This window comes from Cyprinodon variegatus, unplaced genomic scaffold, assembly GCF_000732505.1.
Source record: "Cyprinodon variegatus isolate N-32 unplaced genomic scaffold, C_variegatus-1.0 Scaffold46, whole genome shotgun sequence".
NCBI lineage: Eukaryota > Metazoa > Chordata > Actinopteri > Cyprinodontiformes > Cyprinodontidae > Cyprinodon > Cyprinodon variegatus.
In genome coordinates this window covers 327,305-348,042 of record NW_015150499.1, presented here as the reverse complement: position 1 = coordinate 348,042, position 20,738 = coordinate 327,305, and the positions used below count along the sequence as shown (strand labels likewise).

Sequence of the window (20,738 nt, the reverse complement as noted above, 5' to 3'; positions counted from 1 at the left end):
ACAGCACCATGATGTCACAAACCGGTAGTTGGCAGTAGTGTTCTTTGACAAACATGGGCAAACATTTCATTTGAATGTGTAAAGCACATTCAAATGAAAATTACTCTTGATTAAAAACACTTGTCATTTATTGAGCAGTATATAATAATTTAACATTTACAGTGCTTTTAGAAGTTTGAGTTCTGAATATGACCGGACTTCTCCTTTAACAGTGAAAAGATGGCTAGTTTAAAGTTAAAGCTGTGCGAATTATTCAACTGTTTTAAGTGGAAAAAAATAAAGATTTTACAGCAAATGATCAAACAGGATTTTTCATCTTGGCATTCTGGGCCCTTGAAGAACAATAATAGGTTGAGTCTTCTTCCTGACAGTGTGCAGCCTTGGGGAGCAAAGGTAAATGAACTGAATCTTTTCAGCTTGTTATGGGATTGCTGCTGCTCTGTCACTCAATCTGATCAAATACAACAGAAAACTTTGCATTGCATTAGGTAGGGGGAAGACTCACACTTGAGAACAGCAACAGGTAAACGTTGTAATAGAAACAGCTTCCCAGAATTTTTTTTTGTGAACAAAAATAGCTGAAAATTCTTAAAATAGGTTTCATAATAATGAGCTATGAAACAAATGTAAGGAAAAATAAAAGATTCTTTAGCGCCAAAACAAACCATTATGGAGCTTTTAGTCCTTATGCTGCCTACTGCACTTCTGAGGTGTAATATTTTAACCCAATATGAGTAGCTGGATTGTGTCACCATTTATCATGGAGAGAGGAATTTGCAGCACTAGAAGAGATTAATACTGAACTTTAACAAGAAAAAAAACCCTGTAAACGAATCATGCTTAGAGTGAAGGGGAGCAAATACAGTAAATCAGAGTAAAAAGTTGGCCAGTTGTAATAATGGGTGGCAGACTTAATCAGTGAAAGTCATTGGCAAGTGGATCATCTTTAGGACATCTGAACAGAAAGCCTGGCCAGGTGTGGCTACAATAAGGCTAAGAAAAACAGACACAAGAAGAGCAGTAAAGAGAAGATTAGCTGACAAAAGCAATATAGTCTCCTTTTTATTATTAACATCTAAATGATAAAAGTGTGTATATTTTGAATGAGAGTCCAGGTTTGTTAGATCAACAAAAATAATGCATATGGCCTCCATTAGGGAATATTCATTACACTCCACAGGGTCGCTACCAAACAACACGGTGATGCCCTCTTCCTTTACCTAAGGTTTGCCCGTATCGGCCTTCATCATGAGCTTTTCTTTTTGATTTGATTGTCGCCTCACAGATTACTCCCGTTGAAGACGGAATGAAGAGTGTCCTCCCAGACTCTCTTCACATCTTTAATGCCATCAGTGGAACGCCGACCTCTGTCACCATCCAGGGCATCCCGCACTCGGCCTCAGTGATATGAGCAGCTTCTGGTTGTGAGACTAGTGTGTACACCACTGAAACCAGATTGGATGGGTCAGCTTACAGAGAAGATGCTGGGATCACCTATAACTCTCCTTTCCTGCTTTGTTTTCGGCTCCACTCAGTCAGCCATGGTTTGAGACTCTCTGGATGGCCATATAAAAAGCAGAGCCCAACAAGACAAGTAGCTTTGCAGCAGAAATTTTAATCCTGCATTATAGGCATTTTTTTTTATATATTTTTTTTTTAATGAGATTTATAATGTCGCCTGTTTCTACAAAAAGACTAAGCACTGTTTTCCGTAAAGACTTCCTTTTGGGATTTTTAATACATGCATGTCATCACGCCCTTCTAACAGCCCATTGTTGTTTTTATATTGTGTTTAGTGTTTTTATGTACAGTATTACACTTTTATAAGCCAATGGTTTGTTTTTTTTATTCAAATTTATGCTGCAAACATCCATGCTCATCTCTCTGGACATGAAGTTACATTTTCAGAAAAGGCTTTTTTGTTAGTTTTTTTAAGTATAAGTCTTTATCATGTTAGCATTAAATCTATCTTGAACAGCAGTTTTTATGTATGTATTTAAAAGCCATTGCAAACACAGTGTATTCCAAGTTTTTTTTATTGTTGTACATAAAAAAAATACTATGTGCAATACTTGCAAAGCATCTTGCTGTGTCGAGATCAAACACTGTAAAAATATATATATATTCACCTTTTTGCCAAAGCGATGAGGTGTGGGTCGGGGGGGCACTATGCCTACTGTGGAGAAAATATGAAGCTGATACTGTTTTATGATTCTCTTTTATTGTTTAAGAAAATGTCGTATATTTGAGCATTTTGTTTAGAATATTTAACTCAAGTCACCATTCTGCTGTTATACAGAGATATCCCCTAATGCTTATCTTTTAAATAAAAGCACTCATTTCTTTCCACATGCACACACACGTCTTCATTTATTAAAATACTATAATGCATTCTCCTTTCCAAAACTCCTGCTTTTCATTATGCACTATGCTCTAACAAGCTTTAAAGCACCATGGGAAGAGAAACAGGCCCACAGCATCCTGGATCCACCACCACACTTCGTAGAGGACCTTGAGGTACTTTACTTTATATTCCTTTATTTTATACCAAACTTACAGTATTACTGTTTCATCTTCTTGTAAAGCTTTTTTTTTGTCTCATCTGATGAAAGTGCTGGGTTTAAGTTGGAGCTACAGTTAATTTTTTATAAAACAGCATCTTGTTTTTTCAGTATAGTTGGCATGAACAGAGTCTTATCCCCACTAAATCTGGACATCTATGAGCAAACATCTAGTTATTTCAGCACAGTCAGCTCTGTTGAACATTAAGCTTTTAGTCCTTATGTCCTCTCCAAATGTAAGACAATATTTGCCATTACCCTAATCTTTAGCTCCATCCACAGATACCAAAATGTCACAGTGTCATGCTCGGAAAACAAAAGGACCCAGTTTTCGAGGCAGAGAGACAGTTAGGTTTCACGAAATGTTTATTTAAGATGGAACTGCAGAGAACAGTGTCCTTGTCTAAGGCAGGAATCTCTGCAGGAGGAGAACAAGCAGCAGATAACAACAGAGCAGACAAAGGAAGGCAGGATAATCCAGAGGGCGAAGTCAAAGAAATGCTTGGGAGTCAGAGCCAGGAGATCAGAGGTCTGAAGAGGTGCCGAAGGGAATTCCAGGACAGTGTCGGCATAAGCGTCATTAGACCTATTTAAGGGTGGCTTCAGTCATCCTTTCTTTGGCATTAGCCACCCTATAATTATTTTGCGATTTTAAAAAATATATTTTTTTTTTTCTGTATTTATTTTTTCCTCATATTTTCCCAAAACAAATGCAGTAAAGCACTGAATAAAAGCCATAAAGAAGACAAGTTAATCTGAACAGACAACGCCTTAGCAGGTGCACTGAAAAAATTTCGGCGCGCACTACGCGCGCAATATCTTCTAGGGGCTGAGTCACCCTTGTCTCTTAAACCTAGAGACGCCCCTGAGTGTCGGTAAACAGTTTCATGTTCCATACACAGACGGGCAGAAAACCAGCAGGAGTCCGAATACAGGTCAGGCAAACTGATCAGAACAGGAACAGGCAGACTAACAGGTCCAGAAGAAGAACGGGTCAGCATCTGGCAATCCGAAAAACTCAGGAACACTGGAAAACTCTCATTGAAGGCTCCAATAATCTGGCACTGATGACTGGTGTGAAGGCTGGTTAAAAAGAGGCTGAAGCAGGTGGATCAGATGAGCGGTAATGAGAACTGGGCAGAGATTGGCGGGTGAATGAAATGAGTAATCAGACCAGTTATTAGCACCGAGATCATGACATACAGTACTACCAGTCAGAAGAATTATGTTGTTAAAAGTAAAAAATCTGGAGTGACTTTGGGCTTTTCCTTGCATTTAGAAGTTAAATGTGTCCTTTATTTTTTCAGCTTTTTTTTGCATTGTTGAAACAGATGGCAAAAGAGCTTATTCGACTTCTGCATCTTTTTAAGGAAAATTTGTAAAAATGAATGGTTGTTTATGGAGGACTGGGGACCCAAAAATGCCAGTCCCCTGCAGTGAGCTTTCTGTTTCACCCTGCTTAGTTTTTTAATATCCATCTTTGTTTATAAAGGGTCACTTTATAAAAACTGCCTTTGTTTTGTTGTCATATCCTGATTTATGCATTTCTGAACTTATCTGTTTATTTGAACTTTTCTATTTTGAAGAGTGGTTATAAGCAATGGGTCACATCTTGGTTTAACCTGAAAAACAGAAAATTATGGATTACTAATTAAAGATTTTTATGTAGTTATATTACCATTTTGAAATGAAAATTGCATTAATCGGCTTTCCACATTTTGGAGTACTGTCTTGCAAAGTCTAATGGAATGATCATGCCATCTATCAGCTGGATCTCACGTTCCCACCCTGTTGTAAAAGCAACAGAGCAATGGAAAAGACAGCGGAAGGGTTAGAGATAAGCAATATAACATAAAGCATTTCAACTCCCACCTGTGAGGTGTGAAAGATACAGGATCAGGTGCTCCTGGAACAACCTGCAAAGGATTACCAAGGGCCAAGAGAAAGCAGGCAGCAGCCTCAATCAGACATCATGACCGGTGAGATTATAGAGCAATATTCTGTATGATTTACAAGAATATGTAGATGCTTTAATAAAAAAGTCGAATTAAAGTTGTTTTGTTGCTAAGGAAGATTATTTTGCCTTCAGACAAAGACAATCCCAAAAAAGAAAAAAAGGGAAGAGGAAAGGTAAAGAAGTTCATTTTATTTTTAAACTGAGCTTTAAAACAGATCATTTTAAGACTAAAATTAATTTTAAATCCTAATTTGAATGCTGGATTATTATCCCAGAGTTTGATTATCACTGTGAGGGATTTTTAATTATTTCTCTACTTTTACATTTGGTACAAAAGTAAAGAATTATTTAAATATTTCAACTTTTTTTATACATCAATTAAAATGCAATAAATAAATACAGTAAATCATACAATTCTGATTTGCTCATTTTCATGTCTGATTTAATGTTGAATATTCTCTAAAAGTAACTTTGTGCTGATTGGTCCGTCTATATCTTGAAGGTGTATTTTCTTTTGTTCTTTCTACTTCCTGAATAGAGTAAAGAAGTGTTTGGCTACCCAATCAGCATCTTTTTCATTATAGTTAATGAGTTCTGTGAGAGGTTCTCCTATTATGGAATGCGAGGTGAGTTCTCTGGCAAGCAACACGTTAACCCTTCGAAGAAAAAAAAAAACTCTAATAAGCAGACTACATCAAGATGACAAAAAGAATTGGTTGTTGGGAGGGAGTCATTTTATTGTGATTTAAATAAAGGTCTAACCCAAGTTTGTACATAATGTGTATACTATATAGTTATATTTTTTGTTTTTCAATCAAGCTACAGCTTTCTCTCAGTTCAAGTTGGTTCTTTTTTGAACCTGTAATTATATGATACAGTAGTAAATGATTCATAAATTGATCATGGTGCAGCAGAAAAAGCTGTTGTTGCCTTTCCACAGCTGTGCTGGTGTTGTACTTTAAATACTTTTTTCAATGGAACGATGACTTGGCCATTTCCATCTATCACACCTTTGTGGCTTTCTGCTACCTGACCCCCATATTTGGGGCCATTGTGGCTGACTCCTGGCTTGGAAAGTTTAGGTAAGTTTGTTTTCAATCTGAGGTAAAAAAATACTTTTCCACTTTTTTTTTTTTATTTAAAGTCTGGCCCTTTATTTCCTCAGCTTTGTTTTAGTAGCCTTTAACACTGCTGTATTAGATACATGAGGGATTAAATCCCCACTGCATTCACCAGCCTTTGGTTCAATAAAAATAAAATCAAAATACTTCAGAGACTTGATCTAAGAAGGACTACCTGCAGAATTAAAATGCTTTCACATTTAAAGTTTCATTACTTATTAGGCTATTCTCTATCATTTATCTCCCAGGACTATCATCTACCTTTCGATTGTTTACGCAGTTGGCCAGGTGGCGATGGCTGTCAGCGCTATCCATGACATCACTGATAAAAACAGAGACGGGACACCAGACAATCTGACCTTTCATGTGTAGGTCCACATTTTTCTACATGGATAAATATTTGTTTCTAGTCAGCCCACTGGCCTTCTCCTGCACTTGTTCTTTTTCCTCATACAGTGTGCTGTCCATGGTGGGTCTCATGCTCATTGCTCTTGGAACTGGTGGCATCAAACCATGTGTGGCTGCCTTTGGTGGAGACCAGTTTGGAGATCAACAGGTTGGAACAAAGCAATTAGTTTAGCCTCTAATCTAAGGTCACATATGCTTGATTTTCATCTTCAGCTTGCATATTAAACATCCAGTATCTTAATGACTTTATTGCTCATGATTCCTCCAAGCCAACCCCATGTTTTATCTGCATGCGTTGTCATCCTTCACACTCTTTTTGGCTGTGAATCATGCTGCAATGCGTGCTTACTATGTCAGCTTTGACCCTGGCAAACTAAATAGAAGAAGATTTACACCGATTAAAGGTGTCATTTGCTGCAAATACCTAAAAGTTAGATCAATGTGCTTACTTTAAAAACATCTGTACCTCATCTAACTATAGTTAGCTGCAAACCAAGGAGATGTATCCAATACAGCACGTATTGCTGCAAGCATTAAAAGTTTAAAATACGTGAAGTCACTGTTTCTATTGAACCTGCTGGTAAACCAAAAACCCTGGTTGGTCAGTGTCTGTGTGCTGCAGGATTAGTAACAAGTCATGCATTTTGTTCTGGCCTAGTTAGGAAAGAGGTATGACCACATTTGACATGAAGGAAGAGTGGTTCAGATGTGAAAACAAACCTATCATTTGTCAACCCCTCCTATAGGACCCCATATATAAATGCAGACTTTGCTTTGAATATCAAAATATGAAGTGCATTTCTCCTTTCTTTAAGACGGGGGTTTAAGGTTATAGTTCAGCAACCTTAGCATACCACAACATTTTTCAAGCGAGGTCAGGTATTTTTGAATATTTGTGCAAATCCTCCACTATACCTTTAATGTGCACTTGAGGCAGCTGAATAAAGTTGCCAGCCATCCCTTGCAATAAAGAAACTGTCCTATATTTAGAGCAAATGTATGTGCGGAAATGCATCCTGGTTAAATGTTTACAACATCACTTCATACAAAGAGAAGAAAATGCAAAATGAAAAAACAAGTTTATAATGCCACTAGGGTGGAGGACAACACCTGACCAAGAAGTGGTCCTTTAAATAACTTCATATATTTTCAGGGAGTTGGCAACCCTATATAATGATAGAGCAACTTAACAAGAGATAATCTGCTAAGCTATATTGGCAATAAACAATAAAACAGTTGTGGCATAAAAATCTACAACAATAAAGCCATCAGTAATACATTTGCAGATTTTTCCATGGATTCCCAATAACTAACCTATTGTGTCTTTATTTAGGAAAAGCAAAGAAGAACTTTCTTTTCAGTTTTCTACCTCTGCATTAATGGTGGAAGTCTTCTGTCAACCATTATAACTCCGATCCTCAGAGGTACATGTTGCACACATTTAACTGTTCAAAAACCTAAATAATGAATTTTAAAATCCAGTTCACTGACTAATGATGTTTATTTTCTGCAGCTCAGGACTGTGGCATCCACAGTAAGAGCAAGTGCTACTCTCTTGCTTTTGGGGTGCCTGCAGCCCTGATGGTGGTTGCTCTTGGTATGATTAAATAAACATATGAAAAAATCTTCCCATAATAAGTTTTTAGTAGAAACAGAGTCCTTATTCTAAATCTTCAACAGCGGTGTTTATCATGGGAAGCAGTATGTACTACAAAGCTAAACCAGAGGGGAATATCATGTTCAAAGTGTCTAAATGTATAGGGGTAAGTCTTCTAAATTACTGTTGTCTATTTTGATATAATTTTACCAAACATCCACTTTTAAGATTCGTTTTCTCTTTTATTTCAATTATCTGAAACACAGTTTGCAATTAAAAACCGGTATAGACACAGAAGCAAGCAATATCCTAAGAAGGAGCACTGGATGGACTGGGCGGAGGAGAAATATGATGTGAGTTTCTTGTTTCATGGATTGCAGCAAGGTGTTACTCTCTGTAGAGGTAATTATTTATTTCCTGTTTATCTGTGCTGTAGAAACTCCTCATTGCTCAAATCAAAATAGCGCTGAGGGTTCTCTTCTTGTATATCCCACTGCCCATGTTCTGGACCCTTTTCGATCAAAAGGTATTTCTATATGAGTCGTCATTTCTCAAGGGAGCATGACATCCTTTCAGCAGATGTTTTATTTATTTATTTTCACTTTGATAAAGGGCTCAAGATGGACTCTACAAGCCACCACAATGGATGGAAATTTTGTAAGTTTGGAGACAAAAGCGACAGCATTGTGTTCATGGTTCTACATAGCAGTTAATTCATGTTGTTCTACATTTGTTTGATTTTTTTCTTTCTGCAGGGGGCAATTGTGATACAGCCTGATCAAATGCAGGTAAGTAGAGAGAATATATTTTAAAGGGTTCGAACACATTTACCGCCCTCTGCTGGACAAGATGGTCACTGTAATGTTTGTTCGCTGAAGACGATCAACCCCATCCTGATCCTGACTCTGGTTCCAATTATGGACAGCCTGATATACCCTCTGATCAGAAAGTGTGGTCTGAACTTTACGTAAGTAAGGTGGAATATTTTGTTTTCCTTTACTTTTTATGTCACAACAAAAGCTTAGATCAACTCTATATTAAATATTATCGGTTTGATACTCAGAAAGCAGTTTTAGTTGATTGGTTCATTTATTTACCAAATATTAATTAAGTGGCAAAAACAAACCCTCGCTTTTTTCTAAAATCTTGTCTGTTTATTTTGTTGTAAATACACTCTTTTATATTTTTCACACACAAAAGAATTAAATCATTCCCTGTTTTTTCTTAAACAACTGTTAAGTATGGTGGTGGCAGCATCATGCTGTATAAATGACTCTGAGTTTGTTATATTCGGATCATTTGCCAATTGAAGGGAATTATAAAACAGCAAAAAAAACTTTAGTCCTGATTGTTTCCTTTTAGAACTATTGGACAGATTGTTGTATGACTAGTCCGCTCAAAAGAATAAAGTTTTAAATAAATCAATAAAACTCAAAAATTAAATGGTATACTTTTTACTGGAAATAGGCAACATAAAATAATCATCCTTAGAATAGACCTACGTTTCAACCATTAATGTCTTAGAAGTTAAATTAGGATTTTCTTTTGTTGCTAAACTAACTCTTCCAATGGTATGGATGGATATGGTATGGTACAGATATATTTTTATTTCATATTTCCACTTTACAAATGTATGAATTATACAATAAAACAGCAATGCATTATTTCACATCAACAGACCCCTGAGAAAAATGACTGTAGGGATGATTTTGGCAGCACTTGCTTTTTTCTGTGCAGCGGTGATCCAGCTTCAAATTGATGTAAGTTGAGAATTTATTTTTGTTTTTTCTCTCCTGCTATGTCAAGTGAAATATTCAAAACAAAATAAATGTCAGCCTTTTGTACATATTTCTAAAAACGAACTTCTTTGACCTGATTTTCAGAAAACCTTGCCTGACTTCCCATCTAAGACCCAGAGTCAGCTGAAGTTACTCAACATGGGAAACACTGCTATTAAAGTCCAGCTTCCAGGCAGTGAGGAGTTCACTCTTCCTGGAGCTCAGGTATTTTATTTTTTAAATAAATGTTTTTCCCATCATTAAATTGCTTAATATTCAATACTTGATACATACATACCTTTTCTCAAAGTTGTTTTTTGCAGTATCTAATTTTTTATTTTTTATTTTTGGCACTAATTTACAGGCCAGTGAAGATTACTTCCAATTTGATAGTGAACAAATTGTTGTTTCAGTCGGTAATCCTTCTGTCACAAAAAGTGTTCTCCTTACCAAAGAACAGCGGCAGACACTTCTTATCCCCTCAGCTATCAATGATGAATGGCTGCTGGTGAGAGACCATCACAAAATAATATAAAATAAAGTTACACAAGAGTATCTATAACTGCTTAAAACAAAGGTGTTTGTTATTGGATTTCTTCAGGCTGATGATTTGATTTATAAGCCGCAAGAAGGAAACAATGAAATCCGGTAGGTCCAAACATTTATTCTTCACCTGCTTTAACAGTTTTGCGATCTGACAGAAAACATGAAGAACCCTCTGTTTTAATTCATCAAATCTACTTTGTTTCTGTTCTCTCAATGGTTTTGGTGAATATCTTCCCATTTTAGATTTATAAATGGAATGAGTAAACCACTCAACGTCTCTTCTGATGCAGTCCAGCTTGGGGTGATTAACCCATTTCATTATTCAAACTACACCCAAATAAAAAATGGAAGGTGAGGGTCCTTATCCACATTTCACAATGTTTTACTTATATGTTTCCCTGCCTTGCTGAGCAACAGTTTGTTGATTATTTTCTGTCTTATGAAGGGCCACATTCACCTTGCAGGATGGGTCACATTCATGTGAATACAGCAAGGATTTTGGATTCGGAGGCTCATATACATTCTTTGTTCCCAGCACACTATCTTTTGGATCCAATGTAAGTTTTACACTTGATGATTATAGTTTTTGGTAAAGTGGTAGAGGGACTCATAAATGGAGGAGGAGGATGGTGATCTACATTTTAACATTGTGTTTAAAGTTTAGACAGCTGTTTTTTTTTATTACCGGTACTCTGCACCACAAATGTGTTGTTTTCTGCATTTGTTAACCCTCTCTTCCACTACAATGAAGCTGACCAAATGGCACCCACACTATCGCTCTCACTGTTTTAAAACGAATCTTCTTCCTGCACAAGCTGTGCTTATCAAATCTGTTCATTTTGGCAAAACTTTTAAACATTTTCTTTCATTATAACCATAAACTTCAGTGTAATTTAGAGGGGTTATAAACCCACTATATGGGATTATATATACCAACATTATTCAATGCATAACTGCAGTGGAAGCATAACGAAACATGGTTTTCAACATAAATAATCTGAAGTGTAAATGGCCTTTCTATAGCAAAAGTCCAAGGGCCCCCAAAGCCCTGTACTCTACATTCAGTCAGTCACCCATTCACAAACACATTTACACACTGATGATGGAAAGCTACATTGTAGCCACAGCTGCCCTGGGGCAAACTGACAGAAGTGAGGCTGTTGTACATGGCCCACAATCAGTAGGTATTGTGGATGAAGAGTCTTACTGAATCTCCCTTTGGGATTAAGAAAGTTTTGGTGAATTGATTTGGAATGGAGTGAATTGAATACAGAGATGAACAGAGTTGAAGTTCTAACAATTGACCCTCTGGTTGCAGGGCAAACCTCTGCATCACTTTTGTCCTACTTAAAATAAAATCCTTCATATACCACTTAATTAAGGAGCTGTGTCCACCTTTTATTGAGCTTTTTTATTCCTGTTTCAAACTATCTATAACCTAAGTATGATATGCATGGGAAGTGTTTTGCGACTTGAAGTCTTTGAAAGGAGCTTTATAGATAAATTTAACGTACCTACTGTCTACAGTTTAAATTAGTCGTAAATCCAGCTGGTCTGTATATGCACCAGAGTCTGTTAGAAAACCTCGGTGAAAAAACATCATAAAACAAAGGAGCAAACCAGACAAATCCAGAATAAAACTGTCAAAATAATTCAAACCCAAATTATGGTATAAAACAAAAGTATTAATGCATTAATGCTACCTCTGGGAAAACCTGTTGACCGGACAAGCATTTGTCCCACAGTCCATTTTTCTTTCAGGAAAAGTGGCACAAGAAAATCCAGTGTTGAAAGAAGTCGTTACGAATCCCTTTGTGTTTTTGCTTTGTTTTTTGTTATTGTTTTTTTTTTTTACATGAATGTGATAAATATGTTTATTTTCTCTAATTTATGATAATTGGTTGACTTGTTTCAGTGTCAGGAGTCGATAACTGAAACAGTGAACATAAAGCCAAACTCGGTACACATGGCTCTCCAGATCCCGCAGTACTTCCTCATCACTGCTGGTGAAGTGATGTTTTCTGTTACTGGCCTGGAGTTCTCCTACTCACAAGTACGTATATTTAAAAAAAAAAAAAAAAACATATAAATAAAAAAAAATCATTGTTTATGCTACATATCATTGTATAATGACATTTAGCCCTACTTGAGACTATAGTCTAGGATGCAGCAATCTGATTGAGCAACGACGAGTAAAAGGATCAATTAATTATTTTAGATTTTTGATTAACTATAAATTAATTGAATTGTTGCAGGGGTTCATATTTTATAAGATAAACTATCTCTAATGATTATTCCTGGCTTTTAACTTTTAAATCATCTCTTCTTATTAATAAGGCACCCAGTAACATGAAGTCAGTGCTGCAGGCAGGCTGGTTGTTGACTAATGCCGTTGGAAACTTTATTGTCCTCATTGTTGCAGAGATTGCAAAACTTCCCAAACAGGTAACAAAAATATTAAATTATGTCACCAAAAAGAAAAAAATATAAACACATTTTTTTAAGTTTCTCCTAACATTTTCCCTCTTTTACTTTCAAGTGGACAGAGTATATCCTTTTTGCCTCTCTCTTGGTGGCGGTGTGCATCATCTTCTCCATTATGGCAAGCTTCTATACCTACATCGACCCCACAGAAATAGAGGCACAGTTCAAGAATAAATCATACGATTCTGACGAGGATGATGATAAGAAGAAGCTTGAGAAATCAGAACACAAGATGGAGAAGCGAAACTCGGTTAGCAGTGATGAAGAAGACAATAAATCTAATCAAACCAGCATGTGAGCTCCAGCTAGCAGGAAAGAAAACCTATCAGGGCATAGAATTTTTTATGGGCATACATTGCAAATATGTTTAAATTGCAATTAACAAAGAACATTATTAGTTAACAAAATATAGACATGAAAAAAAATTATTTTGTATGAATCTTAACATTTTCATGATTGATGTCTTGAAAATTTGTCTGGACTGGTTTTGGAACTATGATAAATCTTTACTCCAAAGATATGATGATTACTGAGCTTCCGCATTTGGGATTCTTCCACAGGGCAACACTTTAACTTAAGAAAATATTTCCTCTCTTTGTTTTCCCTTTTTTTATCTCCATTTTATTTCAGAATGTGTATGATGTACTTGTAAAGTTTGTAAGAAATAATACTGTACTTTTCATTATTTACTGAATACCCTAAACTGCCTTTTACCTCTACCCATTTTAGTTGTCATTCTTATTGTTTTCTTTAGTTTTACATTAATATTTGCTGAAAACAGAGTCTGTCAAATACTTGGATATTATTTATGGAATACTCAAGATGCCATATTTATCTCCTCTAGGATTTCTACCTATCCCTTGAAAAAAGGAAGTATCCTGTTTTTAGAAAACTAAAGTATGCACTAGATTCATGACAAATGTTTACAAAATAATTTCACACATACAAAAATGAGATGTCTCATTTGAATTTCAAGAAAACTTCCCTGATCTGTTCATTCAACTTTATACAAATACAAATATCATTTGAATGTCCAGATATGAAACCCTTTATGAAGGAGACTGGTTTTGTGTAGAGGTGGGTAACTAAGGTTCAGTTAGTAAAAGCCTGCTGAGGTTAGTTTGAACCATTTGCATTTCCGTTTCCACTGCACAAACAGCTGTTAATGTTAAATTCATCTGGATAAGTTAAAATGATTAAAGAAATCTATGCAGACTTCATGCTTTTTGAAGCTGGATTTACTACTCTGGTCCAATGTGCCTCTAATGAAGACCGTTTGATATATATTAACCCCAGAATAAAAGCCAGTGATCTTGTGCAGATGCTGACTGAAGCTGCTAGGAGCACTATTACAGTGCCTTTCAAAAGTATTCAGCCCCCTTTCATTTTTTGACTTTTTGCCACATTTCAGGCCTCAAACATAAAGATCTCAAATTGTAATTATTTGAAGAAGAATCAACAAGTGGAAAGAAACTTATTGAATATTTTAAGCTTTTTTTGACAAACAGAAAACTAAGAAATTGGGTGTGCAAAATTATTCAGCGCCACCTTTTCCTGTGATTGCAGCTGCAAATCACTTAGGGCATGTCTATCAGTTTTCCACATCGAGGGCTGAAGTTTTTGCCAACTCTTTCTTCAAAACAACTCGAACTCAGTGAGGTTGGATGAAGAGCATTTGTGGAGAGCAGTTTTCATTTATTTCCACAGATTTTCAATTGGATTTATGTCTGGACCTGGATACGTTTATTTGTGAACCATTCCACTGTAGATTTTTCTTTATGTTTTAGATCATTGTTTTCTTGAAAGGTAAATCTTGTTTGCTCCAATGAAAGTAAAGGGGCCGATTAATTTTGCACACCCCACACTTTAGGTTTTGATTTGTTGAAAAAATAGTTTAAAATATCAAAAATCATGCTCTTTGGGGGGGAAGTCCTTGTTTTCTGGCTTGCTGATATTAAGACAACTGTTTTTTGGGGCTTTGGATTTGGTCTGATGTATCACATATTTGTCCAACCATTTCACTTCTCTCTGAGACCATATTGCACAATTTGTCACTGTCGGTTTTCTCTGTTTTTATCCAAAAAGACATTTTGGAGAAATATCCCTACCTTGTCTTCTTTGATAGCATAAAATACATCAGAGCTAATTTAAACCTGGTCAGAGGTGTTTCTGACTTTCTTTAGAGAGAGGACAGAGTCGCTGCAGTCTGTAGTCTGACCATTAGATGTCACTGAAAATTACACATTTGTTTTCTGTCTGATATCTTAGGAAGTGTGTGAGAGTTTCTAAATGGTTTCATTTATCTATAATGTGTTTGTTTTAGTGTTGAACTCCAGTCAGATCAATACATACCATCCTTTCAATTCAGTCACTAAACTACTCTTATTTGAATATTAACTACTTTCTACTGGTGCATTTTTGAATAATAAAAAAATCTCTATTGGCTGTCAATGTAGAATCTTTAACCCAACTTTTCAAATTCCATTTGTTATTAAATATTCTAGATAATAAGCCCTTCTCCAATTAATATCACTAAATAGATTAACCTATATTAATAAATTCACTTTTATTACAGTTGTTATTATATCCTAACAAATCTGCTCTAAGTGCAAATGGAAATGAATGTGTTTGATATAAGGATAAGGTTGAAAGGATAAGAGGTTGTAGCAACAGTTTTGCTGATGTTTGATTTCAACGCTGATGCTACAAATTTGCTGCTAGTGTCCCTATACATTTAGTTATGGTTAGGTGTGTACTCTTGCAAACTGAATTCCAGTATCCTTAAGAGGAAGTTAGATCCTTAATGTGGGAGATGTTCTGTTATACACTGTCATACTTTGTCACGCTGCAATGCAAAGCTGCTGAGATGAGGAAAGGTGAGAAAGAGGTGCAGAAGGAGGATAGGGAAAGACACGAGATAGCAGTGGATTGGTGCAGCATGTTGATTTTACCTTATGTTCAAATTTCTATTAGTTTATAATAGTCCTTTTTTACTGATCACTACACTACACATCCTAAAATATACATTTCCTGACCACTTCTCTTAACTGAAAAATGTCATAATTTAGGGAGCTACCTGATGTTTTTTCTTAAAATAATGACTATTAACCAACAAAGTAGAAAATCTGGCCTTTAATTTAAACAAAAGGAGGGCCATTGTAGAAAAGGTCCAAGAAGGAAAAGATTTGGAAGTGACAAGATATGTTCACATAACATAATTCACATAATAAATGTATGTATTGTACCTCGCTCTTATCTGAATGTTGGGATTTTCTGTAAGCAAATCCCATTCATATGCTACAGTGGAGTGTTATATCTTAATGTGTGTGTAATTTCCAACTGCTCCAAAGTTTCTTTTGTGGTGTGTAACCTAATTCATGTTACATGCAATATCGTAAAATCCATCTGATGTAGTTCATTCCTTTGTGGTCAAGAAAGTTTATCAAGATGCAAGTATATAATTTCAATGCAAAATTTACACCTGTGATTGTGCAGCAAACAGTCTTTGCTGGAATTTGAACTTGAACCTCTACATACAGGGTCTTACCTCCAGCAGAATATCTGAGCTCAGCTCCGGAAAGCCCCTAAGGAGGACTCGCAAGCTTGTTCTGATGGGTTGTCTGGAGCCTGGCCCCAAGCATTCAAGGTCGACACATGGTGGGGCAGAGATCTTATTGATGGATAGCCTCAAGCCAGCAAGCCAATTTGGACTCACTGGTAGGCCTGGTTCAGCCACCTAAACAATGATGCCCTCTCTGTGCCTGCTAGTTATCCAACTCGTGATCCTTTGTTTTCCCCTGCCCAGCCGGCTGTTGCTCCCCCAGGTGGAGAGGACATTAATGTCATTACAGAGTGTGTGACTAACTATGTAAACTAAAGTATACATGACAACACACATACCAGAATAATGAAATGCTTCCCAAATAAACTATAGATCAAAAGCTGTCTTTAGAAACTGCTTAGCAATGAAAAAAAGCCTTTAGGAGGAGAGACAGAAAATTGCTGAGGAGTATACAGATGTAATCTAAGGTCAAGATAAGAGAAAGCAAGGGGGCATACAGGAAGAAGATGGAAAACAAGTTCCAGCGGAACAATATCAAAGATTTGTGGTCAGTGATGAAGAAGATCAGAGCCTTCAAGCAGAAGGATGATCAGACAGATCAAAGTCTGGACAGAGCCAATGAACTGAATCATTTCTTCAAAAGGTTCAGTTCAGGAACAAGCTCAGCATGCTTCTCTCCTTCCCACAGTTAAATGGAGATCATGCCCTTCTTTGACCCAAAGCTTCCCTGTTACACCTCAAATGTTTCATCTTCCCCCCCTGCAACTGACTCTATAGCTTTTATTAGGTTTTTCTAAGCCAAATCACAAGATGGTGCTGCGCCCTCTGCATTTCATTGGTCTCTCTCTAGAAGTCAAGTGAAGGGGCAATTGGAGATAGTAAACCATACTTAGTCACCAGGTCCTAATGGTGTTAGCTCCAGAGTCCTGAAAGCCCAACAAGCTGATAAAGAATGTCACATTTGTTCAAGGAAGTCATCTAGAACCTCTGGAGATTATTTAACAAAAAAGAAGTCTTCATAAGGTGAATACTGTTATAGACAGCAGTGAGCACTCTCTTCATCAGACTCAGTCTGCCAATCCATGAGGACTGTCTCAGACCTCCATGTGATGTTGAAGAGGCATGTTCGCCATGACCGCCCAACAACATCCAGAGCTCTAAGGTAATCAGGGCAACCTCATCCACCCCTGAAGCCTCGCCACCAAGGAATCTTTTGACAATCTTATTGAGTTTAGCCGGGATGATGAACAAAATCAGCACATCTAACTATGTCCTTTTCAAGGTCAGCAGCTCCCTACTCCCACTGACAACAGTATTAACAAAGCACTGCTTCCCCCTTTCAGAGGTGCCAGACCACTTGCCAGAATCGCTTTGAGGCCAGCCAAAAACTCATCCCAGGCCTGAGTTTTCTCCTTACTATACCTTCTACTGCTTCAGGAATCCCACAAGCCAATTAGGCTCTATATGACTTTTTCTTCATTTTGCCCTGAACAGGACAAAGAGGCTCATCAGGCCCATCCGCATCAAGGTGAACAAGCTGGAGGGGCACAGTGTGGCTCGCAGATGAGGCCACTTTAGGAAGAAACACAACATCAGGTCAGAAAGTAACGCCAGAACAAACTGGGTTCTAGTACTTGTGAACAGCGTGAATGCATAGAGCAGCACTCTCGGCCACTCGTGCGCTAGTGCGTCCAGACCTAGGGCACTGGCATTGTCTGCCAGGGAGAACTAAAGGGGCAATGTGTCATCTCTTCGGACGCAAATAGGTCTACGGCTGCTTTTCCATGCTTCTCCCAAATGACCCCCACTACCTCTGGGTGGAGCCTCCACACCCCCGGTGGTGGGCGTCCCCAAGACCGAATATCGGCTGCCCCCCTGGAATGTTGGCTGCTCTCAAGTTGGCAAAGAGAGGGGCTGCCCAGGTCAAGAGCCTCTGGATCAGCCTCCATAATATTATTGACCATGTCCACCCTTGATGGGTAATTTGAAAAACCACTTAATTGTTGTCCGACTGCACTAGGACATGGCTTCCACGCAGGTTTGGGAGGAAGTGCTGCAACGCCCGATGCACAGCCTCCAACTCCAAGGCACTCCATGCCTTATTAGCTGTTTGGAACCTCCTTCGTCATAAACACTTCATCTTGCCACTGAGCCAGTGATGCGAGTCAATGAGAGGACACCCGCTGTTTCCTGTGACGATGCAGCAAACGAGCAGGGTCCAGCCTTAGGCTGTTAAGCCACATCTGTAGTGGTCGCAGAGACAACAGTCACAGGGGTACTACTGTAGTGGCAGCAGTCAGCTTGCCCAACAGACGAAGATAGAGAATAAAGGGGGGTGCATGACCATGCAGAAAGGCGGGCAGCATTTGCAGAATGCCCTTGACACACTGAGGAGATGATATACAGGCAATATAGCACCTTTTGCCAGCAAGGCATCTATCTCTTGGTTCAGAGCTTGAGCCTTTACCTGGTTGCGAATCACCTCGACCAGGAACAGGAGGGCGGTGGCGGAACTGTAACGTGTAACCCTGGGTGAGTGTAGACACCACCCATGGATCAGGAACAAGAGCGGCCGAGCAACTGAGCTGGTCCAGGATAAAGTGTCCCACCTCCACTCAGTGATATCATCTCCAAGCCCCCCAGCCTTTAAGGGTGCAGAAGGGTTGCCAAGTGAACTGCCTGGATTGAGAAGTGACATGAGCCTGACCCCTGGGTAGATCCTACTGGCCATGAGCAGGTCTTGCAGCAGGCCCTGCAGCAGGCTGTGGCTGCATCAAGCAGGGTGTAGTCTGGGCAGGATAAGTGCGCGAAAGAGATGCAGAGGCACTCCCAGCAGGATGCTGGAGGCCGGCCAACTGCTGCCTGCTACTAGAATCCTAGGCTGACTGCTCCAAGGCTGCAAGCACAGTGGAGCCAAACAACTCCCCACAGACCACTTGAAGGCCCATAAGGGTCCTTCTAAAAGCTTCTGTTAGAGGAGACTGAGCTAGCCAAATTTTGCGGTGTGCCTGAACAAGGGTAGACCACACACGTCCAATTCCCCTTGACAGAAGAGCAAATGCATGAAGAGATTTGTCCATCCAAAGAGGCTGAGAGACCCAGTAATAAATGCGACAGAGAGTTACCAAGTCGCCCCAAACAAGACCCCGAATCATAGGCTCTATGCAGCAGATCATCAGTCACATGAAACTGAGAACGAGGGCACGTGGCATTAGCTCTCAAAGCTTCATCTGGCGCCACATTGAGGGAAGCTATGGCAGGTACAACCGAAGGCATATGGCCCAAGCCAAACTTGGGCGCATCTTGCATGGCTGCCAGGGCCTTGCCATCGGAGGTTGGCCCTGAAAAGGCCTTAGTGTCTGCTCAATAGGAATGAACCTCTTTCACATATTCAGCAGAAGGGAGAGCCATAAAGGTCAACCTAGCAGTAGGATGTCGAAAGAAGGCACTGGAAGCCGCACGTTGGTCCTGTGTAGCATCCAGCTGCAACCTGGCAAGAGCAGTTCTCAAAGCACCCACTAATGAACCATCCTCTTCCGAGTAAGAGCCAGAAGAGATTTGTGAACTGACAGATGCAAGCAAGAGTCAAAAGGATCCTGAAAATCAGTGCCACATTCTGCTAGGGATATAGCATCGTCTTCCAAAGCAGAGAGCCCTGAACCGCTGCTCTGCCCTGGGTCAGGGTCACTGGCAGTTCTAGACAGGGGCCAATGAGTGCCCCTCTAGATCAATATGTAAAATTCCTAAATTATGAATGTATATTTACCTATTTAGACATAGATATTTTTATTAAACCAAATTGAATAGACATTTCACATCATGCGGCTCTCTTAATATATTTTTTATTTGATGCTTTTCTGTGCCACCATGAAAACACGCAGGATCTCCAGTCAGGCTAGTGCCATGCTCGCCCCTAGGGGACTAGAGCAGCAGTTTCATCTCCTCCACCTCAGAAGTGAGATGGGCCATCTGCCCAGATATGCCTTCTGATCACCTGGAGCTCCTCTTGGTCCTATTCCGCAGAGGCCCTATAGCCTCAGGAGCCATACGCTTCATGGCTGGCTGGCGCCTTGAAGGCCAGCCAAACGTGCATTACGCAGGGACAAGGGCAGGACAGTATAATTAGGGTAGGCCGCATCAGTCAAGGCCTCTTTTAGGTGATCTGGTCCCAAAAAAGAGGGACACAGAGCATGCCCATCCTCCAACTGGAGATGGCGCCAAACAACAAGCTCTGCAACATGACACGTCCAACATCCCACACTCACAGAACTAGGTCAGGTAAAGCTGAAATCGCCAGTCTTGACACTAAAGCTGACGAGCGAACAGGCCAGGATACCCGGTCGAGCAGAAAACGCCACCAGGGGTTCCCCAGCAGTGAGAAGCTGCAAGGAGCACTACGATCACCGTAGCCATTGAGAAGTACAAACCAGCAAGATTGCAACAATGAGGCAAGCAGAGTATGGCAGTGAATTTAAGAAATTCACGCCTGAATACGGCTGCTACATAATGAAATATGGACAGCCGAAGATGGCTGCAAAATTAAACAAATAAACAAAAGGAAAGCCCAAAAACTGCAGTGATTAAAAAATACAGGCAAGCCGGACACGGCTGCACAGTATATGAAAAAATGCAGGCCTTAAAACGGCTGCATTCTAAACAAAAATGCAAGGCTGAATACGACTGCACAGTAAACAAGCCCGAAAACGGCTGCACAGTGAACAAAA

The 20,738-nt window shown here is 38.9% G+C and overlaps 2 protein-coding genes across 8 annotated transcripts in view; both read left to right on the top strand.

Moving 5' to 3' along the window:
• dock9 (dedicator of cytokinesis 9) overlaps positions 1 to 2,351 on the top strand; it is a 97,400-nt gene extending 95,049 nt beyond the window's left edge. For 6 of the 7 annotated variants that reach the window (XM_015370476.1, XM_015370470.1, XM_015370475.1 and 3 more), the window contains one exon: positions 1,286 to 2,351. In XM_015370476.1, the coding sequence (XP_015225962.1) occupies positions 1,286 to 1,411 (126 nt within the window). In that variant the 3' untranslated portion in view covers positions 1,412 to 2,351. The remainder of the gene's footprint in view (positions 1 to 1,285) is intronic. The other variant, XM_015370474.1, reaches the window with a different exon arrangement.
• Positions 2,352 to 4,533: 2,182 nt separating this feature from the next.
• LOC107082017 (solute carrier family 15 member 1-like) lies at positions 4,534 to 13,058 on the top strand. Its single transcript, XM_015370438.1, has 23 exons — positions 4,534 to 4,540; positions 4,651 to 4,691; positions 5,057 to 5,144; positions 5,459 to 5,600; positions 5,888 to 6,007; positions 6,096 to 6,195; positions 7,381 to 7,471; positions 7,561 to 7,644; positions 7,728 to 7,810; positions 7,911 to 7,997; positions 8,081 to 8,170; positions 8,257 to 8,301; positions 8,400 to 8,432; positions 8,523 to 8,611; positions 9,323 to 9,404; positions 9,528 to 9,647; positions 9,787 to 9,930; positions 10,024 to 10,070; positions 10,212 to 10,319; positions 10,414 to 10,525; positions 11,884 to 12,021; positions 12,306 to 12,413; positions 12,508 to 13,058. The coding sequence occupies exons 1-23, from the start codon at positions 4,534 to 4,536 to the stop codon at positions 12,748 to 12,750; spliced, it is 2,202 nt and encodes a 733-aa protein (XP_015225924.1). The 3' UTR covers positions 12,751 to 13,058.
• The last annotated feature ends 7,680 nt before the right edge of the window (positions 13,059 to 20,738 follow it).